Source organism: Ailuropoda melanoleuca, chromosome 10, assembly GCF_002007445.2.
Source record: "Ailuropoda melanoleuca isolate Jingjing chromosome 10, ASM200744v2, whole genome shotgun sequence".
In the NCBI taxonomy this organism is placed as follows: Eukaryota; Metazoa; Chordata; class Mammalia; order Carnivora; family Ursidae; genus Ailuropoda; species Ailuropoda melanoleuca.
The window spans coordinates 58,072,144-58,097,373 of NC_048227.1; the positions used below are offsets into that span (position 1 = coordinate 58,072,144).

At 44.0% G+C, this 25,230-nt stretch overlaps 1 protein-coding gene and 1 long non-coding RNA gene across 3 annotated transcripts in view; one reads left to right on the forward strand and one right to left on the reverse strand.

The window, feature by feature from the left end:
• The first annotated feature begins 6,140 nt into the window (after positions 1 to 6,140).
• LOC117803954 lies at positions 6,141 to 24,991 on the forward strand. Of its 2 annotated transcripts, none has more exons than XR_004628070.1 (3): positions 6,141 to 6,817; positions 7,612 to 7,745; positions 24,907 to 24,991. It is a non-coding gene; the product is annotated as an uncharacterized LOC117803954 (long non-coding RNA). The 2 variants fall into 2 exon arrangements; XR_004628071.1 differs by lacking the exon at positions 24,907 to 24,991 and adding an exon at positions 9,467 to 9,935.
• The window catches only part of SNX3 (sorting nexin 3), a 43,212-nt gene continuing 35,073 nt past the window's right edge, over positions 17,092 to 25,230 (reverse strand). The window contains exons 3-4 of the mRNA XM_002917339.4: positions 19,235 to 19,359; positions 17,092 to 17,857 (exon numbers count right to left, since the gene is read on the reverse strand). Of these exons, the coding sequence (XP_002917385.1) occupies positions 17,752 to 17,857; positions 19,235 to 19,359 (231 nt within the window). The 3' untranslated portion in view covers positions 17,092 to 17,751. The remainder of the gene's footprint in view (positions 17,858 to 19,234; positions 19,360 to 25,230) is intronic.

Consider the following 25,230-nt stretch of genomic DNA (forward strand, 5'->3'; position numbering starts at 1 on the left):
GTGAAAGGTACCAAGAAGATGTTAAAATAGCTTATTTCATAAGACAAAAAAGAATCGGAAACAAATATGAGATCAATGACAAGATTTGGTAAAGCTGAGCAAGGAGTCTAAGGCTATTCCTCCCTGTCTTAGTCAAGTTCCGCTTCAAGAATGCTGAATAACCTCCAAAGCTTACACCAGCGAACTTGAACTTGAATTTCCTGCTTACGGCACTGCGGGTCCCTGGAGGCTCAGCTGGGCCTGGCTCCAGGCTGCAGTTTTGGGTTCAAGCGTGCTCCAGTGGTTTCCTCACTCTGGACTAGCGGCTTCCTGAAAGCCCCTTCTTTGCACGGCGGAGTGCAGAAGTGAGAGGGGCTGAGCCAAACCACGCAGACACATTTGAAGCTGCTGCTCATGTCACATTTGGTCACCTTCCACTGGCCAAAGCCAGACATGTGTGGCCAAACCCAACCTCCCTCCGGCAGGGAAGTATATTCCTCTCATGGAGGAGGGGTCGGAAGGGTATCACCGACCTATAATAAAATCTATCACAATCATAGAATCTATTTTAATCCATTGAAAATATTCTCAGTAAAGTTAAGAGGGTGTAAGTTTCCTGTGACCTGCCCTAGAAGAGATTCCACTGGACCTGCCTCTGTTTGGGGCATGTCTGCCATCATAAGCATGAATCAAAGCTGGCTTTCAGCATTTGAAAAAGCCCAGGATTAGAAACTCTGTAGCACTCTCTCCTGGGATTTGGGGATCTCTGCTGGAGGCAGCTTGGGTGCTTTAAGAATCTCAGTGCTTGCGTGGATTTTAAGGCAGATATCCTCTATGGACCCCGGGAGCTGGGGGCTGTGCCACAGAGTCCTTGAATATACAAATTCAAGTTATGCCATTCCGATATATGGGATTTGAATATACAAACAAGAGAAGGCGGACCTAGCCAAGCGACTTCTGTAGCCATGGTGCTCTTTCTGGACAAATGGTTTTTCTAAATCTGGGAGGGTTGCTTTTCAAAAGTATTATGTACATACTGTGACAATTAGGTGAGGAGTCTTACATTTGCATCTGAAGCAATTCTACTTGTCCTTTGATCTTAGGGGAAAGAAAGAACAGGAGGTGAGTTCAGGAGCTGAATTAAGGCTTCCAAATTATTTTACTTATAGTTTAGGGTTTTTAGTCCGATTTAGGAGCCCAGAAACTGAACCCCTTGACCAGAGATGTGCACTGTGGTTGCTGTCCTTAACCCTTATAAAAATGGAAACCGACGTTTCTGCAAGTTCTGTTTGTGTGTGTGGCTCTCTCTTCTGGGGATACCTGTGGTTCTACCTCATTCTTCTTAACCTCTGCCTAGTATTCCATTTTATGGATCAATTGTAGTTTATCCAACTAATTCCTTACTGACAGACTCTAAGTTACTTGCTGGTTTTCACTGTAATAAGCTGCAAAGAACCACCTTTCCACGTACCCTTCCATGGACTTGGGGTATCTCTGTAGGAAAAATTTAAAGATTATATGCATTTTTAATTTTGATCCATACAACCGAATGGCTCTCCAAAAGGGTTGTATCAATTTGCACTCCTGCCAAGAGGGTATGAGAGGACCCATTTCACTGCTCGGAATTTAAAAGTGCTTAATCAGACACGGGCTTGATGAACACTTCAGAAGCTGTTAGAAAAATACAGAGAACGCCTGTGTTTCTGTTATGAACGCACGTCTGCTGCGCCGTTTCCCGGGCTGGCCGAGTGGGTCTCAGCCTGCCTGCCCTAGAGCTCGCTTCCCCCGGAGTTTTCAGTCCAGGCCTCTCCTGTGAACGTCTGAGTGTACCCATGTCACGAGGAAGGTTGAGAGGAAGTAGATAAATGATGATCAGTATTTTTTTTTAATAAATGATAATGCAGAAGTAGCTTGGCAGACACTTTCTGCTGCTAAGATGCTGCTCTGAGAATCTCAAGCCACTCATTTTACAATAACATTTGTTATACTCACTCAGGAAAAATTGAAGAACAATAACTCTCTTTGATGAACTCCCGTGCCTTTACCACAAATGACACATGGTTTATTTTATTTAGTCTGTATTTTTAAATCCTCTTTGTAGATTTGTGAAGCCTATTTTGGAACATGAAGTGGCTTTTGGCTCTGCATACTGCTGACCAGTACAGAGACTGTCCTGAGCTGGGCTCCCCAGCCGCGCGCAGAGGGCCGGCTCCCTAATACGGTAACCGGGATGTTGCCACATACCCTGGGCAGCTTCCTGACCTACCCCGTGTTGCAATGCTCTGCTGGGAAACTGCGAGTAGGGTCAATGCTTTGAGGAGGCCAAAGTCCTAGGTTTGATTTTTAGGAGAGAAAGGTGGCCTTCTGCTCACTCCAGTCCTCAGGCGGGGCCAGGAGACCAGCAGAAGAAATTGCCCTCGGTGGCAAGAACCAATCAGATCAAGTGGATTTCCAAACATGCTCAATCCTAACTACTTGCCCCCAGATCCTTTCACTGAGACAAGTCGTTCTCCATCGGGGCTGCTCAGAGAACCCCTTGGGGAGCTCTCAGAGCTCTCAGAGTCCGAGCCGTATCCCCAGCACGATGAGAGCAGAATCTCTGGGCAGAGCCCGGGCTTGCGCCAGGGTGCAAGGCTGAGGATGGGAAGAACTGATACCCGCCCTCAGTCAGGAGCCCGGGGACAGGGGCTCACATCCAGGCTCCAGGATCTTCTGTGCCCCGAATCTCTGATGCCTGGTTACTCTCCCAGCACTCGCTGATGACCTTTAAAAAAGTTAATTCTCTCCCCTCTTTCCCTGCTCTGGCCTGTCATTGAACTCCCCCAGCTGATTGTGGCGCTTGTGATTGAGAACCTCTTCTGACCGCTTCCCTTTCCCCAGAAATTAACGTGATCATTAAGGCTTATAATTTCACTCACCAGTGCTATCAATCAAGGGGCTGCGGAACAGAGTTAAGAGTCCTTTTGTAATTGGCAGCAGCCTGCGATTCAGAGCTGAGCATCCAGCGGCTGTGGGGAGGCTGAAGCAGGGGAGCGCCTGGTGTGCAGGGAGGGGCTGTGCGCCCTTGACCGGACTCCCCGAGCTCTTTGCGGCCTGCTCCCCCAGGGGCCAGCGAGCTCCCAGCTTCCTCAGCCCTACGTGTCAAAAGGACGAAGCCCAGTCTTGCCAGGGGAGGGAAGGTCTCTTCAGGACTCAGGAATAGGAAAGAGCAATGGATTCTTTAGACACTGGGCAACTCAGAGTCGTGTCGGGCAAGGGCAGTGGCTCCAGATTACCTCTAGTTCAGAAGTGGGGGCTGAGGCTGTTGGGCCTGAGGAGTAGCACTCCTCCCCAACCCCTTTGTTCAGAGATCCTTTGGAACCCCATAAACAGCAGCTAAGCCTGGAGCAGTGGACACCCTGTGCCCCCTTCCACAGCCTGGAGTACCTCCAGGCTTCCTCCTGCATGCAGGGGCTTGTGATCAGAGTGGCACAGGGACAGTAGCTGTGTTCCCCCTCCTGGGAGGGTTGGCTTGGCTGATTCGGTTTCGAGTGGACACGGTGCCTGCTGGATTATCTCATACATACATGGCGGGTGGATTGTGGACCAGAGGGGACAGGGTAGTTGTTTTTATTTTAAATAAAACATTACAACAACATTAAAAGTGACTTTTATTAGATAATAATATAGGAAAATCTGGAGGGGAAAAATCATCTATAATTCCACCTCCCTCACACAAGTATTTCCATGTTTGCCTATTTTTTTTCTGGTTCCTACCAATGTAGTACATTTGAATCATTTTGAAAACGATTTAATATGTTGTTTGCATACCTTTCTGAGCATTTCACCCTTGCCTTTGTCTGGCTGAGATATCCATTTGGCTGAGAGAAATACCGGGATTTTCTATAAAAAGAATGAAAGGAGGGGGAGGAGGGGGAGGAGGGGGGTTCTGCTTCTGATCTGGAAAATAGGTCTAAACAACACAATAACATTACAAACCAGGCTTGTTATTTCAAGTTTTCTAAATCTTTCATTCTTTACTTTTTCTTTTTCTCTTTCCTTCTTTTCTTTTCTTTTCTTTTTTTTTTTTGAGAGAGAGCACATGTGAGCGGGGGCGGGGGGGTGAGGGGCAGAGGGAGAGAGAATTCTAAGCAGGCTCCACACGCAGCAGAGCCAGATGAGGGGCTCGATCTCACGACCCTGAGACCATGACCTGAGCCGAAATCAAGAGTCGGACGCTTAGCTGACTGACCCACCTGGACGCTCCCTTCTCTCCTTTACCAAAGGCAGAACCTAGAGAACCAAGTTCACCGAGTTCTGTAGTGTAGAGAAAATTCTGCTTTGGCTTAGGACAGCAAAGCCATGAGGTGTGCTGCTTGATGGTTGAAGTCAAGGGAGGAAGTAAAAGAAAAGCTCCTTCCTTCCTACTTTTTGAGTCTGAGGGGAGAAGGAAAACCAGAGTGTGAAGCAGAGTGAACCAGGCCCGTGTCTGTCTCCCAACTTCCAGACCTTTGACCTGGTGCTGGGGAGGGACATGGAGAAGGTAGGATAACTTCCGGGGAAGAAGGGGCTTTCTGCTTCCACACCTGGATTCTGGTAAGCCACAGTACTCTGAGGCTGCTTCCACAATACTCTTGGGGTGGCCCTAGTCACCTGGCCACAGCATGTGGAAAGACAAGTGAGGTCCTGAGGTTTCAATGTCTCTCAGTTTTCCTCTTATGCAGAAGCTGACCCAAGAACTAGGGGCTCGCCATGGCAGGGAGAGGTGACAGATCAGTCAGCGGAGGGTCGGGGTGGATTCCTGGGTCTAGGACTTTCTGGAGAACTTGGCAGAGGTCCAGGAGTCAGCAGCCACCAAGACCTAAAGTGAGGCCCTGTCCTTGAGGGACCACCACAGGCTCTGACCAAACCTGAAGCCCAGACCATGACTTAGAGCTGTTGCAATGCTCGGTGCAAATACCTACGGGTGGGCAACCCTTCAGCAGGGACCGTTCCTGAGACCAGTAGGGCAGGGGCACTGTGCCTGAGGACCCCAGTTCTTCTGACAACTAGGAGCACATTTCTGCTGTACTAGTCCCCATTACATGGGGACACTTTCTTGGGGAGAAAATCAGGGAAAAGAGGTCACTCTCTGGGAGTCCGCAACATACCCAAAGGGCTATTTAAATCACCCCCACAAGATAAGATGCAAAGTGAATTTTTATCTCTAAGCAGCAGGTGGGAGTTTGTGAAGACCAGGTGAATTGTAGGTAAACTAAAGAAATTGTTTATCTCTGCAATTTGAATTGTAGTGAGTTTCATTTGGGCCTCCTGCATTTGCTCTAAGGAGCTGCCTGAATCATTTGAATTGTGAAATAGGTGAAAATAGACGGCTGTCCAAACTCCCGTACAGCTCAATGGGAGGCCATAACCCCTTGTGTTACGATATTCCTTGTTCATTCATTTCTTCACCCAGTGAAGCTGACTGAGGCTCTGCCGTACACCAGGCCTGAGCTCCAGGGCCAGGACACAGGGAGGAATGGTAAAGCCCTCAAGGAGCCCCTCGTGGTCTAGTAAGGGAGACCAGAGACACAGTTAGCACATGGTGACGACGGCCATCATAAATGGAGACGTGGCCGCCTTGCTAAGGGGCCATGAGAGCAGAGGAACCTCTGCCCTGGGATGTGCAGTAAGCCTTCGCTGAGCTGGTGACAGTTATGCTGCCTCCTGAAGGATGAGCAGGGGTGAACCAGGTGCTGACCAGCGGGAAGGGCAGTTTAGCTGGAACAGCATGTGCAAATGCCTGGCATTTTTAGGTCAAAGCTTCAGTGGCTGGAGGACGTGTCGGTAGCGGCTAAAGGAAGGAGATATGTTTGAAACAAGCCTGGAATCAGATTCCGAAGGGTGTATACACCTTGCTTTGGGCATCACTTTCCGCCTTAAGTTGTCATGTCCATACACACCTTCAGTCCCCTACTAGATGGTGACGCCCAGTTCTGTGTGCCGTACTTAGAATGCAGTCAGGATTTGTTGGACGAAGAGTTCAGTGTGTTAGCGTGGAGTATCTGGGGTCAATTACACTGAGGAGATAGGCTCTACTGATCCATTTGACAAGTGTCAGGACGAACATAATGAGGGGCTGAGGGACTTTGTCTAACAGCAATCAGTAAACTTCTGAGGTTACCTTGAATCCCTTTTGGAATGAATGACTCCCGTGTTTTCCACCAAACCCTTCAGCCTAACCCAACATTTGACGTCTGTTTATGGTTCCCTTTATACTGCACTGGCCCAAAGTATGTCACCTTATGTCTTCTTTTTAAAAAGATTTATTTATTTTAGAGAGAGAGAGAGCAGGGGGAGGGGCAGAGGGAGCGAGAGAGTCTCCAGCAAACTCCCCACTGAGCATGGAGCCCGATGAGGGCCTCCGTCCCACGATCCCGAGATCACGACCTGAGCTCAAATCAAGAGTCAGATGCTCAGTCAGCTGAGCCACCCAGGGGCACCTCACCTTATTTCTTTTTTTAAATTCATCTGACCAGACATTGCTGAAGAAAGACAACGGCAGTAGTCCAAGCCGCCCTACAGCACTGCGTCCATGGTCGTTTAGAAACGTACGCCGTCAACACCAGACGGGACGAGGTCAGCAGGCTGTGTCCCCCAGACAGCTGGCCGAGGCCTGGAAACAGAACCTCTCCTCCAGACAGCAAGCCAGCAGAGGAGTCAGAGGGCCGACCTCACCTCCCAGCTGAGAGAACACACCGCCAAGGAAGGCACCTTCCCCGGAGGAAAAGTGCCACAGTGGGTTAGGCGTTTTACAAAATGCTCTTAACAGCACACACTCCTGTGAAAACAACTTAGCAACTTGTATCGCAAGCCAAAGGTATTCACTCACGTCTTTGGATGTCCTTCTGGAACTTGGGCTCAAAAAACCCCCCTGAAATATAGCAAGAGCTCTATGCATGGAGATGCTCACCATACTGATCTTTATAATAATGAAAATAGTAAAAATGTCCAATAAGAGAAGGTAGCACAAATACATCTCGTATATGTTCCACACTTATTGTTGGATCTGCAAAATGATGTGGAGGCTTTAGTATATGAAATCTGCCTAGAAAAAATGGTGGGATTATGGGTACTATTTTTTAACTACTTTCTGAACAATCAATTAGGTGGTTTTATTATTTTTTATAGATTGACATATTTCTTGTATTTATATCTGTATTAGTTTTTGCATTATTCATATTTGCTTTTACAGTTAACAAATTTATTTAAAATTTCCAAAGCCAGAGGGGCACCTGGGGGGCTCAGTACGTTAAGTGCCCAACTCTTGACTGCTGCCCAGGTCATGAGATCAGGGTCGTGAGATCAAGCCCTGTGGTAGGCTCCTCGCCGGTAGGGAATCTGCTTGAGATTCTCTCTCTCCCCCTCTGCCCTTTTCCCTGCTCTCATGCCCTCTCTCTCTTTCTAAAATGGATAAATGAATCATTTAAAACAAATTTCCAAAGCCGGAGCACTGCCTGCCTTAATCCTGGCTGGGGGGAACGCCGGGGGTTGGCGGGTCTGGGGAGGTACATGCAGTCTGGCAGGTCATAAGGAGGTGCCTGCCTTCTTGGGACTTCTTAGGCAAGTTCAGGGAAAATCTACCTATCCATGGTGTCTCATTGATGCCTACAGGACACACAGGGCATGAAAGCTGAAGAGGGGCATCTCTGACTGGTGTGTCAGTGGTGAGAGAAGCAACAGCGAGAAACCGGCAGAATTTAGAGTTGGCTTTCCACTCCCCTAGCTTCACACCGAGGCACAGGCAGGTAAGTGATATGTCCAAGGTCCCGCAGCTGGCTGACCCCAGAGCTCAGGCTCTCCCCAGCTTCTACAACTGAATTTTGCAGCCCATATAAAAGACCAATTCCCTGCTTCTTAGTATGGAATGGGTCTACTCAGTGCCTCTATTAGGAGCTTACTTTGCTTCTCAGGCCCTTGCACAGGGCAGTGAAGGTGTGCCTGGGGCTTTCACCTCCCAGTGTTCTTTCCCACTGCTCCCCCTTCAGCAGTGCAGGGCTGCCACTCACTGTGCTTGAGTTGTTTCCAGGAAGGGAAGAGAGTTTGGGCCGCGGTGTCATATTTCTGCACAAGTAGAGCTCAAGGATGAAAGAACACTTTCTTTCCTCAACAAATTCTTAGAAATCACGACTACTTCCTCAAAGAACTATTGTTTATTTGTTTGGTCTTTTTAAACAAATTACTGGATACATGCGACGACATAGCTGAATCTTTAAACATGTTGAGTGAAAGAATCCAGACAAAAAAGTACCTACTGGGGCACCTCGGTGGTTCAGTCGGTTGAGCACCCAAGTCTTGATTTTGGCTCAGGTCATGATCTCGGGGGTCCTGGCATAGAGCCCCAAGTTGGGCTGCGGGCTCAGCAGGGAGTCTGCTTGAGGATTCTATCTCCCTCTGCTTTTTTTTTTTTTTTAAAGATTTTATTTATTTATTTGACAGAGATAGAGACAGCCAGTGAGAGAGGGAACACAAGCAGAGGGAGTGGGAGAGGAAGAAGCAGGCTCATAGCCAAGGAGCCTGATATGGGGCCCGATCCCAGAACGCCAGGATCACACCCTGAGCCGAAGGCAGACACTCAACTGCTGTGCCACCCAGGCGCCCCCCTCCCTCTGCTTTTGCCCCTCCCTCCACGAACTCTCTCTCTCGGGTAAATGAATCCTTTTTTTTTTTTTTTAAAGATACTTACTGGTCCAAAGACACAGAGCTGGGATTTGAACCCAAGTGTGGGTGACTTTGAAGCTTATCCTCTTGCTACTACTCCCTGGCCCTGCCTCTTGGCTTCTGGTCTGGGCTCTGGGTCTGCTCTTAGGGGAGGGCCTTGGACGAGTCCCTTCATGTGTCTGAATAATGAGAGGCTTGGATTGTATTGCTCCTGAGATTCCTTACAGTTCTAACAACCTAGGACTCTGTACGTCTCTTTCTTTTAAAAAAATTTACTTTTTTTTTTGGAATAGTTAATAGTCACATGAGACAAAATTCAAAAAGTTCCAAAGGGTATACATGTCACAGACCAGAGAGGCTTAAGAGATGTGACCACTAACTGCCACGTGGTCTTCTGGACTGGATCCTGGAACAGAAAGAGGGTATTAGTGGAAAAGCTGGTGGAAGTCAAAGTTTGGAGGTCAGTGAATAGTGATGTACCAATGCTGGTTTCTTAGAGTTGCCCAAAATACCATGGTCATAGAAGATGTCAACACGAGGGCAACAGGGGGAGGGGGTATATGGGAACTCTTTGTGTTATCTTTACAACTTTTCAGTATATTCCTAAATGATTTCAAAATAAGAAGTGGTTTGGTTTGGTTTGCTTTGAGTGTGCAGTGAGACGTCCTCTCACCCCTGCCCTTGGGCTCTCTAGTCCACCCCCAACCAGGCAGCCAAGAGTAGCTGTTTCTTTCATAATCTTTCAGAGATACTCAACCAACAATCACAGAAAGTATCCATATTGTTTAAATATCATTTCCCAAAACAGAAAGAACGTCTGTGAGGTAAATTCCTCAAAGTGGGACTCCTGGGCTTACAGTTTTGTTATTGCCGAACTGCCTTCCATGAGTCGGGCCAGTTCATCCTGCGAGCAGACAACGTGTATGGAGACCCGCCGTTTCAGCAGCACAGACTTGGCCGAGAGACCAGCTCACCTCAGTTTAACTGCTGGCTCTCAAGATGCAGACCTCTCTAGAATGCCGGCACAGAACGGTGGGGCCGTTCCGAAGCGCGCAGCCGGGGCGAGCAGGGGTGCCCGCAGTGGCCGGGAGCAGCGAGGCTGTGGGGAGCGACAGCCGAGGGGTTCATATTCCTCCCGTCAGTGACTACTGTCCGCGGAGAAGCCGTTCACAGGAGGGCATTGTCTCGGCTCCACGGCACACAAAGGGTCAAGTCTCACAAATGTGCTCGTAGTGGGGGGAAAACACCCACGGGTCAAAATGTTCAGATTACAGGTCCAGGAAAATCCCTTTACAGAAAGAAGACAGCAAATCCCCGGTGCAGTTGAAAGGACAAAACTTTCTTCACCTCAGAGATTCTCCAATGAATAAACCGGTTAAACATGGTTTGGGATTTACTGAACATGAAAACAACTGGATTAAAGTATAATCTAGCTAGAAAGGAAAGGAAATGTACCGAGAGAGCTAAGTAATGGCAAAGCTGCAGTGTTTGCAGGGCCAAGCACGGATGGACGTTCCAGTTTTATAACCAGGTTCCCTTCAATGTTTAACTTCCCTTTAGATCAAGATAGTGAGTCTCTGCTTGCACTGGCCTCTTGGATAACAACCCTGGTATCAAGGCAACTGTGTGAGCCCCAGGGGCAATGCCCAGGAGGCCCCAGGCCCCAGCTGTGGGGGGGTGGGGGAGACGACGCTCAGCGTGGGTCCCGACCTCGCGGCCAATGGCCTGTGCAAACCGCTTTGGGGTCAGCATCGCCCAGGCACCGACTGGTTCCAGAATTAGAAAGATTGGCATTTGTACACCAGTTTCACTTTTTACTGGCCCTGTGACCTCGGACAAATGACTTACACCGTCTCAGTTCTTCGCCTGGTAACGCGAGGATAATACCCACCCAACAGGCTGTTTCGAGGATTAAGTGAGATAATAGGTGTGAAAGCCCAGCACTCCACGGCCGGTAGGCTGGTTGTCTTCCAGACTTCCAGGCTTGCCCTGTCCCCGCACACCCAACAGCAAGCGAAGCCGCCCCGCTTGGAGCAGACTCAGGCCATGTCCAGGTCTCGCCCCGGGTCGGAGCCTTTAGGAGCTGTTACATCACCGGCTCCTGACCCTTCGGTGCCAAAGATCCCCACTCTGGTGTTTATAAAAGCATAAAATAAAACACACCGGATTATGAAGAAAACTAATTTGTTGAAATCATCTATTAAAGTGTTTAAGTTTTTTTTACACACACAGGCACACCCACGAGTGGGGGGAGGGGCGGAGGGAGAGACCATCCAGCAGACTCCCCACTGAGCTCGGAGCCTGACACGGGGCCGATCCTACAACCCTGAGATCAGGACCTGAGCCGAAACCAAAAGTCGGACGCTCAACTGACGGAGCCACCCAGGCGCCCCATTAAAGTGGTTTTTAAAACTTGTGATAAAATAACATATGGGCCTCTCTTTAACACATTAAACGAGATTCAGGCGCAGGTCTAATAGCTATAATCATTTTCAAGTGGTGACAGTGTATTTCGAGACCTGCAACAACACACGTGACATCCGTACTCGTAAACTACTGCTACTCTGGGTGGCTCCTACCTTCATAGTGGAAGAAACGCTAAATCCCAGCTCGGGAACACAGAGTATAGAGATGCAACTTTTTTCCCCACCCCAATCCAGACTCCAGATTTAAACAACAGCACCACCTCTGGCCTCCACACTGCTGATGAAAGGCAGTTAAAAACTGCCAAGCCAGCATTCCTTTGACTCACTCTGGCTTCTCTCAAGATTTTTCTGCTGGTCTGGGATTTTCTGCAACTAGAATATGATAGGCCTATGTGTTGTTTTGTTTCGAATCGCTCCTGCTTGCTACCCCCTCAGCTTCCTGGACCTGTGGTTTGGTATCTTTAATTCTGGAAGTTTCTTAGCCGTTATTACTTCAGTATTTCTTCTGCTCTGTTCTCTTTGCCTCCTGGTATTCTGGTTACAGCTTTCAAAAGGATCCCGTTTTTGGAAGTTCTGGGATGTTTCATTTTTAGTTTTTTCTTTGCATTTCAGTTTGGGATGTTTCTCGTGACCTACCGTCAGATGGTCAGATTCTTCCTAGAAGATGTCAAACTTACTCACCAGCCCCCAGAAGGCCTTCTCTGTTTCTATTACAGTGGCCTTCATGTCTACCACATCCTCTTGGTTCTTAAGAGTTTCCGTTTCTCTGAGTATATTACCCTTGTGTTTTTGCATGTGGTCTTCTTCTGTTAAAACCTTTAATGTATTATATAGTTATTTTAAATAGAACATAGTTATTTTAGATTCCCTGCCTGACAATTCCAAAATCTGTGTCATGTCTGGCTCCGGTTCTGATGGCTGCTTTCGCTCTCCAGACTTCCTGCCTTTGGGCATGCCTTGTCAATTTTGGTTGAAAGCCAGACATGTTGCATTGGATAACTGAAAGTGAGGCAAATAGGCCTCTGTAAAGATTTATGGTAATCTGGCTAGGGAGTGGATGTGTTCGGTTTTTGCTGTAGTTACAGGTACCAGAGGCTTCAAATTCCTTTAGGTCTGCTTTTGTCTCCCCCTTAACTCCGGGTTTCCCTCATGACTCCTCCTCGGAGTCTGTCTTACAGCATTCGGCCGTGACCCGCTAGGACTCTACTGGAGCTCTGGGCGTGTGGTGGTAAAGTAGGGGATCTGTGCATTCTATTGTGCCCAGATTAAATATCTGTGTTTCCGCAGTGCTAGAGCCTTGCCCTTCTGTCCCTTCCTCCCTTCTCTGGTGGCAGCATTCCCCATCTGTTTCCTCGAAGTCTTGACAACCTTGTTGACTATATGTATTTCCCTCCCCCTTAGGTGAGACAGAAAGGCTAGAGGGGCGGGTGTGCAAAGAATGCCCTTCCTCCAACAGGGACTCTGGCTCTGGCAAAATCTTTTGCCCTGGCTAGCAGGCCTTTATAATAAAGAAGGTTCTGGGTGTACTTCACAATGATTATTCATCTCCTCTCCTTGCCAGACCCATAAGGGGATCTTCCTTGATCTTCACTGTGGGTGTCTGGCGGGGAGCCTGGAGGTAAAAAGCCCCAAACTGCAGTCTCTAGGAGCTTCTCACTCTCATGCTAGGCCACACTCAACTTCCAGCAACCCGGTATTACTGTGGAAGTGTTCCTACCAGTTTATGGCTCCAGCAGTTTCTGCTCCAGATAAACAGATTTTGACTGTCAATTCTAGAGGAGCCTCTCTCTCTCTCTCCAGATTTTGGGGTGATGGTTTGCCCTGCAACCTCAATTCTAATGGGTGGGTTCAAGGAAAGACACTGATTTTCAGTTTGTCCCACATTTCTGGGAGAGAAGAGTGCACATGTGTGTGTGGGGTGGGGGACTGTGGGCAGAGGGAGAGGGAGAATCTTAAGCAGGCTCCAAGCCCAGCGCAGAGTCCAGTGCAGGGCTCAATCTCACAACCCTGGTGAGATCATGACCTGAACCAAAATCAAGAATCAGACACCTAACCAACGGAGCCACCCAGGCTCCCCTGTCCACCTTTTTCTTGTAAGGACAGGAGTGTCAACTTTCATCTCTTTACACAGCAGAGTTGAAACCAGAAGCCCCCTTTATTTTGAATAGCCATTCTCTTGCCTCCATCTGAACTCCCATAACCCTTCTTGTCCTCACATTTGCTGTATCTTCTCTCTGGCTAGACTATCAGTTGAGTCTTTTCATGATGATGTCCTAACAAGACTGAATTTCTTGAGAAAAGGGGCCATGGTTAGCCTCTTGCCTATGTTAACACTTTGCACATATAAAATGCTTGGTGTTGCTGTTCGGTTTTATTGAATTGCTTCCATTTACGACCTTCATTCTAACAGGAGAAAGCATCTGGTGAGATGTTAACCAGCATCTTCTAAATTTCCTTTTGTGCTGTTAAATGAATTATCTTAGACTCTGAATCAAGGTCTTATTTTCTTAGCAAGGTTGGAATAACACAAATTTCACTTACTGTAAACTGAGTTACAAAATAAATTCTCAGGATCTGAGAAGTCCTGACTCCTCTGATTTCCTTTTTGGAGTTCTTAAGTTTTTACTATAATTCCAGTTAAGTAGGGGCACCCTGGCTGGCTCAGTTGGTAGAGCACACCAATCTTAATCTCAGGGTCATGAGTTTAAGCCCCATGTTGGGTGTGGAGCCAAATAAATAAATAAATAAATAAAAATTCCAGTCAGTTAACACACACTGTAATATTAGCTTCAGGTGTACAACACCCAGTGCTCATCACAAGTGCACTCCTTAAACCCCATCACCTACTTAACCAGTCCTCCCACCCCTCTCCCCTCCGGTAACCATCAGTTTGTTCTGTATAGTTCAGAGTCAGTTTCTTGGTTTGCCTCCCCCACCCTTTGCTTGTTTGCTTAAATTCCACATATGAGTGAAATCATAAGGTATTTGTCTTTCTTTTGATTTCTTGACTTTGTTTTGTAATGACTTAAGTAGCTAGGTTAAGATCAAATCTGACCAAATTCTAGGAAAAGGGCCTTCTAGCTAAGTGTCCAAACCGGCTGTTTCAGAATTATCTCGGAAGCTTAAAAAAAAAAAATCTTGGACTCAGTCTTCGGGAGCAATTATGGTACACGGCTAACTGTAGAGAAGTAAGATACTTCTGATCAGCAAGCTATTCATGTCCAAAAATGTTTTTTATACACACACTTAAAAAATCTAACCAAAACCCAAAACAAAACCTATCCATTCATTCATTCATGTTCAGCCTAGTGGACACAGGAAATGTTACTGAAAATTCATCCTTCCACTCATTCAATAAATTTACTGAGCACCAAGTGAAGGCTGGCTACCAGGTTGCGGGCTCTGTCCAAAAGAAGCAAGTGCACTAATGCACAGCTTAGAGTCAGACACCCCGACAGTCTTCAGCCAGAGCCATCACATCCTGGATAACGTCGTGAGCATGTCACTTACGCCTGTATCGTCTCGTCTTCTCACGTGTGAGAGGGTACCATCTGCTTCCTAGGGAAGCTCTGTGACAGAGATCACAAAGTACTGAGGAAGACTTACACTTCATCCTCCTAAAACAGCTCCTAACTTGTTTTTCGGTCCAAGCACTTGCACAGCGTAACCATCACTGCTGGCAGCCACCGAGCCCTTCATCTATGTGCCAGGCAGTGCGCCACGCTGTCTGCGCATCCAGACGTCAGACTTCTTCATCTGTGACGGTCTAGGGGCCAGTGGCCTCCTCCTGCCACTGGCCGTGTGTATCCTCACTCCGGTGACCAAAATACTGACAAAGCAAGCTGAGGCAACAGGACAAGAACGCTGAGCTCGAAAGCCACAGGATGTAATGAAAAGGAGATCCCCCCTGCGTCCCCCTCCGAGGTCATCACCACAACTGAGGGTCATGACGGCAGAACCTCCAAGAAGGAAGCCAAATGCCAGATAAACCTATCTGGAATTGCCGTGGGTTTAATGGTACCCTCTGCTGCTACTGCCATATCAAGGACCACCACCGCCATCAGGTAACTATTATTAAATCTTTACGTGCCCAGACACTGCTGTTCTAAGGATTTTACATTCAGTTCCCCACAACTATAAGTTACCGAAGGTTTTATCACTGCTGCTGACCCTTCACAACTAGCAGCTGAGACAAGGCAGTTACTCACTGAGAGGACACCAAGCCTGAGTCTTGCAGCACAACTCACTGCCAAATTAACTTCTGCTTCTGGTAAGACCCTTAAGGGCTTCTAGAACCTCCTGCTATATGGCTAGAATTAATAGCACCTGCATTTTCACTTCATAGGGTTAAAGGTGTCATTTCATTTTTATTTTTTTAAAGATTTATTTGAGAGAGAGAGTGTGTGCTCAACGTAAGGAGGGGGGACAGAGGGAGAGGGATTAGCAGACTCCCTGCTGAGCGTGGAGCCCAACTCGACTTGACTGGGGGCTCGATCCCAGGACTCTGAGATCATAACCTGAGCCAAAATCAAGAGTGGGACACTTAACCAACTGAGCCACCCAGGCACCTCAAAGGTGTCATTTTAATATGGACCACGGTTTCAATTCTCTAAGAGACAACACTGAGTACTTTCCCAAATCTGGCAAAAAACATATCGCCTGAAATAAGCAACTTTTCACCTAACTTGAAACCTTCAACTTTCTAAGAGCATCCCTGCCCTTAGGCAATTGTAGAGGTTAAAAGTAAGCAGGCCAGTATGACCCCTCCGAAGCCACATTATTCCCTTGTCTATAAATGACGAAAATCAGAAGAATTCCAGGAAGTGGAAGCCTCTACACTCCTGGCGTTGCTGAGCCGCACGCGGCCACCCGGCGCTGTGGGAGGCCCACAGCCTCTCCAGCTTCCGCCCACTACATTCAGTAGCGCTCCCCAGTTGCGACAACCAAAAACGTCTTGGGCTATGGCTACATGTGCCTTGGGGGCAAAACCAACCCTGCTCAAAAACCACTGCTTGAGAGGAATTAATTCAGACCTACCATTACTCCGTTCTGCGTACCAGAAACTGACAGCCTTTGAGGTTACTTCTCTAGCTCACTGAAACACAGTTCACCTGTTGTTTAGCTGCGTACCTTCTGAATTTATAGTAACTGAAATGTCCAGTTTATGGAATTGTGAAATATTATTTAAGCGACAAAAGGCCTTAGAGGGCAGCTCTGATTCCTAGGCCTTCCAATCTGCTTGGTGGACATCCTAGTTTGGCCCAGACCAAAGCTGGTTTCCTCTCAAATGGACTGGACTGTGTCCAGAGGAGACACCTCCGGAGTGGGAGGACAAACTTTCCTTACCTTCAGGTTTAACTCGGGGTCCCCTCAGGTCCTCCCAAACCACCAGATGTTGTACAGATTCAAACTAGAGACCACATTCTGGCTGCAAAGGTCTGGCTACAGCACAAGTTAGGCGGCAAGGAGTCATGCATTTTCTAGTTTCTTGTCACTTACCACAAGTCAGGCTAGAACACTGTGCCCTTCTCCCTTGGTCAAAGAGGATAAAGTGTGCCACAATCCCAAACCAAACTAAAGAGAAAGCATGAGTCTGCTGACCTAGAAAAGGGTTACTACATCCTTGCTAAGTGTGTTTAAACAAGCTGCTCGGACAAACTACGAAAAAAATCCCTCTGAAAAACAGGAGGCACGGTATTGACTTATCTCAAAAGCCCTTTTAAGAAGAATGACTTGAGATTATAAAGCATTTTTCAAATACACAAAGTGCTTCATACCAACTCAGTAAGCTTTAAGGAATGCCTTTTTTAGTACATCACTTTTTTTTGTTGTATAAAAGAAAATACCCCAATTCAAAGGGTGGTAGTATATTTGATATCACCACTGTTTAAGAGGAATGGAGTTACAGGAATGAGAAGCGTATAATTAGTAAATAATCCCTCTCCACAGTGAGTTAAGCAGGACAAGCCATAAAGGGGGAAAAAGCAGCCGGAGGCAACACCATCAGTGCATATCAGAAATGCTTTTTTATTTTTATTTGAAAACAACTTAAATTTTTAGACAAATGATTTTAGAATATAAATTTGATTTTGTTTTTATACAGAATATAAAGATTTCCCTCATTGATCTTCCATGTGAAGGGTATTACAAGCCTGAAGGGAGAGACTTTCTGCACACAGGTGTGTGTCTTACGCACGGGGGACTGGAAACCAATGGCGTAGTGCTTCTATACATAAATTAGGTCAAGGGACATCACATATTAAAAAGGGAGAAGAGAAATATCCTAGTTAATCAGATTCAGGAAGCAAACAGGACACAAAAACTGTGCAGGTAAGACCGAGTCAGTAACTTTAGTTAGGGCACTGCGGGTTCTACTGGAGTAACAGGTCTGCGAGGCGACAGCGTGGACCACATTAAAACAAGGAAGAGCTATTTATATAGAAAGGCTGGAATGAGGGATTCTCACTGAAGCAAATTAACTTCTTGTCAACTGCCAAAACAGAACAAAACAGAACTGAGCATCTGAATGTTAGTATACTGAAGGCATGTTATACCAGTTTCTGTGCAGCATGCTAAAAGTTAGTTAGAACTTCTTCACTGGTGCATATGAATCATTAATAGTCACGGAAAGTTTTTGTGGTTTTTTTTTGCCCCTTCTCACCAAATTTCAGGCATGTCTTATTTTAGATGGAGTATAGCTTTTATCTATAATTTCATCCTGTAAAAACATGTGAAGACAACGTTCATTCTGTGCCAGAGGATGACCAGCGACCCTAGGAATTAAAAAATACAAACTTAGTCCAATATTTTTCAGAAGTGGGGCTGGGGGGTCAAACACACATATTCTAAGGTTAAAAAGCATGTACGATTTAGCAGTAGTGTTACTCTGGACTGCTCACAAGGCTATGCTCAATCAACGAATGGCAGACAGCTCCTTTCCTCTGGCTCACTAGGGTCATTTAGACAACATTTAATCACTAACTTTGCACTCCTTCTGGGACACGTACCCAATTAACTGCTTCACATGTTAACTGGTATATTCACTCACAAGAAACCTAAATGAGTTTTAATGTTAAAAGTGAAACATGTCATTAATTCTAAGAACCCATTTTAAAGAAGGAAAAGATACAGGATCAGAATTAGAAATATACTGAAGTTCAATAAAAGCTCAAAATAGAGGCATAAGTGTCCAATTTTTTTCTTCTTCTTTTTTTTTTTTTTTTTGGCTTGCTTTAAAGGTTTCCATTGCAGACTAAACATAAGATGAAAATGGGTAACCAGGCTTCTATTTCTGAATTAAGAAAAACACCTCAGCTAGCACTGCGTTCTCCAAAAGGAAAGTCAGTGAAGGTTACGGGCTACAATAGATAACTAAAAGTTAAAGGCTTTGTACAACTTTCCCTCCTGTGTAACCACTCACAGATCTTCAATCTTTATTACTAGATAAAAACTGAAGTGTTGACTAATTCGTAAGTTCACACAACCATATTCTCCAGCATTTGACCTTATTTGGTCATATTTAAGGCCAATGCACAATTATAGCGACCCCCTTCCTGGCATAATTCTATTACTCGGGCTTTTTAAAATGGCTATATTTCAAAAGGAGTAAAATTAGAAGCTAGAAATTTTGGTTTAAGAGTTTCTAAAGTAAAAAATAAACAATCTCAGGTCTTCTTAGATTTTGAAAAAATACATTTTGCCATGGAAATTTTAAATGTGTACTTTACACAAGACATGCTGATAATACCTCCATCTGTAATCAAACAAAATGATTGCGAGTGTACTGTAAGTTTTATTGTTCATGCTAGAACATACCTTCAATAAGAAAGAATCATAAGTAAAACTGTATTTTTTAAATGCTGCAATTTTAAATGTAATTTGCATAAATTAACCATGAAAAGCAAATACAAAACTTAGGTCAACACAAAGATACTCATTTTAATCACTCAAGTGTGTTAATATTTATCACATGATCTTCAACTTGTTATGTACTTCTACTTTATTTAAATGGTACAAAAAGTTAGTTAGGAAATGGCCAAAAAAGAAAAGCAGTGTTACTGTTTAGCTTAATACCTAAATTACTAGTATTTACCCGAAGTCGTCTTGGAACACTATTCCCTCTTACTCCTCAAGGTACGGAAAGTACTTACTTGTTTATAAACTGCTCCAGCCCTTGCTTCCTTTCCTCAATAAAATTGTCATCAAATATTCCATCATCTCCTCTAAAAGGAAGCTGACGCAAAAATGCTTTTCCAGGGAGCGGGGGAACTACAACCTGAAAAAACACAGCAAAGAAAGTTCTTGAAGATGCTGACTGGGTTGTGAAAATTTAGAGCACACCAGGAAGACAAAGTATTTGTTCACTAGGACAGCCACCCCACTGTTAAACCAGTTTAAATATAAATGAAAATCATTAAAAAACACACTGAAAAAAGATTCACTGTTTGGAGGCAAGATAACCAAAATGCAGAATAGCCCATCAGACTAAGGCTCCTCAATGGCATGGCCCATAGCTTAGTTATCATTCTTCCTGACCTTGTCGAGGCACAAGTATACAAAGAGAACATTCGAGCAATGCTGCAATAAAGGCTGCGATGCTCCAGACAGTCCAGATGCCACTTCGGGGAGACAATGCTGTCTTACAGGGGAAACTGCAGGGATCAAAATCAACTTTCAGTTACACGAAGAAACGAATATTAACAAATTCTCTCCAGCGTGTATGTGGTCTGTTTCCTCCACCCCATAACATCTGCACATACTCTTTCCTACTTGTGTTTGAGCAGCATTTACGAAATAAAATAACCAACAATTTTGTCAGCACTCTTCCATTTTCTAGGCTAAGAAACATGCCAGCTTTCTCCCACATCCACTACCTGCCCTCCCCCGGGACCGGTCATTTCTTTCTTCCTACACATAGGAATATCCTAATTTTCCCCTTCAAAGCCTAACTGTCCTCTAGGGCCAACTTATACTGATCTCTCTCTTCTAGGAATTACCTGGAGCTCAAATATTTGTTTGAGTTAAATAGCACATAGCTATTTATTTCACAGGTTAGTTTGGTTTCTCAGCCATGGCACTACTAACATTTTGAACCAGATAATTCTTTGGGGGTGGGGTGGGGTAGGCAGGACTTTTTTGTGCAGTGTAGAATGATTAACAGCATCCCGGGCCTCTACCAACCAGACTGGGGAGCACCCTGGAGCACTCCCTTGTTGTGACAATAAAAACGGTCTCAAGACACTGTCACAGGGCTCCTGGGTGACAAAAATGCCCCTGGTGGAAAGCCACCAATACTCCCTTCAAATAAGGATCCTGTCTCAGGCTTTCTACGGTTATTTTAAGAAGGGCTGGGCACACAACAGAAGCTCAAGTATCTGTTAAATGACTAACCACATAGCTGGATCCTTCTCTTACACAAAACAGAGAAAAGGAATAAGCAAACAATTCAGACAAGAAGAAATATAAATAGTAAACACCAGTAATAAAATTATATGCATTCTAAAAATTTAAAACCCTTGATACAGTTTCTATCCTAAAACAATAATCTAGCAGGGTAAAAAAAGGAAAGATCAACACAACTTCATACAGAATAGCAAAGAACAAAATAAGAGCAAAAAAGAAACACAAAACCAAATGCCCAACATGGATTTCCTAATTCCTTCACAGATCTACTCTTCTCCCAGATGACCAATGACGAAGACATCTGAAGATTTATCTCGGTAACTCTGCCATAACATTCTCGAATCTCTCTCCCTATATTAGCATTTGTGAAGTTGAGTGTTAAAACCTGCAGGGACCTTACAACTGAGAAGCAGAGATCATGACCACTAACTGAGCTTCAGTAGAATGGCCATCTGATGGGCATGAAAAACATCTGTATGTATAAAGCTATTATTAAAAAAAGAAGCTAGAAACAATGTACTAAACAAAGAACTACCACTAATTCAGAGCATAATTTAGCAGGAAACTTAAGATTACTATGTATTATCTGCAGAGATATATTCTTCCTAACTAATATTCAAAACAGTCACTGAAACGGCTGGTGAGGTGGTAGGTAACAGGATTAATAATCTACAAAAATCATGAGTGGCTGTTCAGCTAAGATTCCAAAGATCCTCTTCAACATCAAATTATTTTTGCTTAAGATTTAGTTAGAGTTCTTCTTACTAAGAGTCATTAATCCAAAGATATTTGTGTACATGTGGGGTGAGAAGAAGACAGGAAGATACTTGGGCCAGAATAATAAAGAAAAGCATACTAAACTAAAAGCTAGAAGATTCCACCATAATGACCAGTCAACACAATAAATATTACCTACCTACTTTCTAGCCTCATATAACAGATTTTGGTTAAAAGTATGAATATATAAACAAAAATAACTTAATTGTTCTTAGCAATACTGTTCTAAAAGTTCATATAGGTTAAACCCTTCAGATATTTAACTGGTCTCTTATTAAAAGTGAAGTACTGTGCTTCAAAGGACAGCAATTATGTGAAAATAATCCATAAAATGGGAGATTTCTGCAAATCACATATCTCATAAGGGAATTGTAGGAGTTTTTTAATATATTCTTAGTACAACTCAATAATAAAAAGACAAACTATCAAATAGGCAAAGGATCTGAAAAAAAGTATTTCTCCACAGATTTATAAACGACCAGTAAGTACATGGAAAGATGACTAACATCACCAGCCCAAAGGGACATGAAAATCAAAACCAAAATGACACTGTACTTCACACATACTAGGACAGCTATAATAAAGACAGATAATTGTAGGGACACCAGGGTAGCTCAGTCAGCTCAGGTCTTGATCTTAGGGTTGTGGGACTGAGCCCCACATGGGGCTCTGCACTCAGCAGGGACTCTGCTTGAGATTCTTTCTCCCTAACCCTCCCCACCCCCACCCCAGTGCTCACACACTTACTCTCCCTCAAATAAATAAATAAATCTTAAAAGGAAAAAAAAAGACAGGTAATAGTAAGTGTTGGTGAGGATAGAGAGAAAAGTGGAATCCTCAGACATTGGTGGGACTGTAAAAATAGTACAGCTGCTTTAGAAAACAGTCTGGGAGTTCCTCAAAGTTAAACAGTTACCATAGAACCCAGTAAACCCACTCCTACGTATATACTCAAGAGAAATAAAATGTATGTCCAAAAAAAAAGCCTGTACACAAATGTTCACAGAAGCATTATTTGCAATAGTCAAAAAGTAGAAACAACCGAAATGTCTACCAACTGATGAATGGATAAATAAATAAAATGTATATCCATGACAGAACATTATTTGACAACAAAAAGAAATGAATTAGGGAAAAAAAAAAAAAGAAACCAATCAGTGATTAATGTTAAAAACACCCTCAGTGAAAGAAGCCAGACACAAAAGACTACATAGTCTATGCTATTTATGTGAAATGTCCAGAACAGGCAAATCCATAGAGAAAGTCAATTAGTGGTTGTATAGGGCTGAGGGAGGAGAGGTTGAGGGAGAAATTGGTAATGACTACTAATGGGTATGGGATTTCTTTCATGGAATGATTAAGATGTTCCAAAAGTGACTGTAAAGATTGTTGTACAACTTTGTGAATATACTAAGAACCAATGAATTTTACTTTAAATGGGTGAACTGTATGGCATGTGAATTATATGTCAATGAAGCCATTATTTATTCTGAAAGTGATGTCTACGTGCCCCAAATGTTTATTAAACACTCCAGTGCACCACATGCTATGTTAAGCAAAGCCCAAAACCTGTCAAGACACTTCTTCCCATAAATCAAACAGAGAAAGACAAATACTGTATGATCTCACTTATGTGTGTAATCTAAAAAAATCTAACTCCTAGCAACAGAGAGTAGCAGATTAGTGGCTGCCAAGGGTTGGGGGATGGAGGAAATGGAGGACACTGGTCAAAGGCTACAAACTTCCAGTTATAAAATGTTCTGGGGATCTAATGTAGAGTATGGTGACTACAGTTAACGATACTGTATTGTACACTTCAGAGTTGCTAAGACAGTACATCTTAAATGTTCTCACCACCACCACCAAAAAAAACCAAAAGCTAAAAACTATGTGAGGTGATGGATATATTAACTAAGCTTATTATGGTCATCATTTCACAATATATACCTATAACAAATCACTATGCTGCATGCCTTAAACTTACACAGTGTTATTCGTCAATTATCTCTCAATAAAGCTGGAACTTCTTCCCTGTGGTCATAAATAATTTCTTCTTGGGGCGCCTGGGTGGCACAGTGGTTAAGCCTCTGCCTTCAGCTCAGGGCGTGATCCCGGCGTTATGGGATCGAGCCCCACATCAGGCTCTTCTGCTATGAGCCTGCTTCTTCCTCTCCCACTCCCCCTGCTTGTGTTCCCTCTCTCGCTGGCTGTCTCTCTCTCTGTCGAATAAATAAAAATAAAATCTTTAAAAAAAAAAATAATAAATAAATAAATAATTTCTTCTTTGTTACCCAAAACTTTCCTAACTTGTTTTGTACATTTAGATCTTCAAATCATCTATAATTTATATACAGTGGGTTATAGATTTTTATTCCTAAACAGATAGTGAAATGTTTCAACCCCATTTAGTGAATATAAATTATTTTCCCTATTCATTGACAATGTTATTTTTGTTACAAACTAAATAAGTCAGCTTCTAAGTTCTATTACATTCTGCTAATCTATCTGCTTATCCCTAAAGCAATACTAAACTGTTTTAATTACTATAGCCTTAAGAGAACTCTGATGTCTGCATGTGCTCAGTATATGCTGAAAATGATTTTTGACTCTCCCTGGTGTTCTCTTTGACTGTAAAGTTCACATATATAAATCTGAAAGTTTATAAAAACCCCCACTAAGATTTCTATCAGAATTAGGAGATAATGCTTTACTTTGATCAGGTCTACTGTTAAAATGTCACCTCTACGTGAGGCCTTCCTTTGACAACTCTTTTTTACTCTCCTGGCACTCCCTACCTTCCCTTGGTTTTTGTTTTCTTTAGAGCATAACACCATCTGACATACTATATATCTTATTATTTTTTTCTGCTTTCCCTTCACCATCACCTGACTTTCCTAACTGAATGTGGGGACCATGAAAGTGGGCACTTAATGTGTTCACAGCTCTATCTATAACTCAAAGAACATACAGAATAGCTCTCAAATGTTTATAGAGTAAATGAATCTTCAAAAGTGAATATTCCAAACCAAGAATGTAGTTATTTCTATTTATTTAAAGTTCTGCTTTTGTCTTTCAGTGAAGTTTTAAAGTTTTCTTTACATGGGTCTTATATTTCCAGTTTTATTCACAGATATTTTATACTTTGATATTCTTTTTTTTTTTTTTAAGATTTATTTATTTATTTATTTATTAGACAGAGAGAGACAGCCAGCGAGAGAGGGAACACAAGCAGGGGGAGTGGGAGAGGAAGAAGCAGGCTCCTAGTGGAGAAGCCTGATGTGGGGCTTGATCCCGGAACACCGGGATCACGCCCTGAGAGCCAAAGGCAGATGCTTAACGACTGAGTCACCCAGGCGCTCCAATACTTTGATATTCTTTTGAGCAAAACTGTTTCTGCTTTACATTTCGATGGAATGCTATGATTTATATACTATATTGCTCTTGTATCCAGCCACAGGTATCTGGTTAAGAAGTTTTCCTTCCATTTCAACTTATTACACTTTAGAAATGAGCACAAGCTAGCCTTAACCTACTTCAGGGCTCCTACGTATCAACTTCTGATCTACTGACACAGGGCTGAAACTAGGGACATTAGAATGAGACTTTGCCCTGCCTTGATGATTTTTTTTTTTTTTTTTTGCAGCCAAAGCCACTAAATTTTAAGAGAAGACGACTCTTACCAAGGTATACGTTTTCAAATTGCATGTCGCAACCTATTAGACCGGGGCCATCATTTAAAAAGCTAAGCTGAAGAATATCAGCACGTATTGCAGAGTAAGGTAAGTACTGGTTTATGAAACTTTTGCTATACGTACATGTGTGATGATGAAAAAATGTATTATGAGTCAGTAAAAGAAAAAAACTGCAAATACAATGATATATGAAATGTACTGAGGAAGAGAAACTTGGCAAGGTGTGGGGTGGGGGGACAAGACTGAAGAGGAAGATGAGAGAAAGGAAGGAAGTA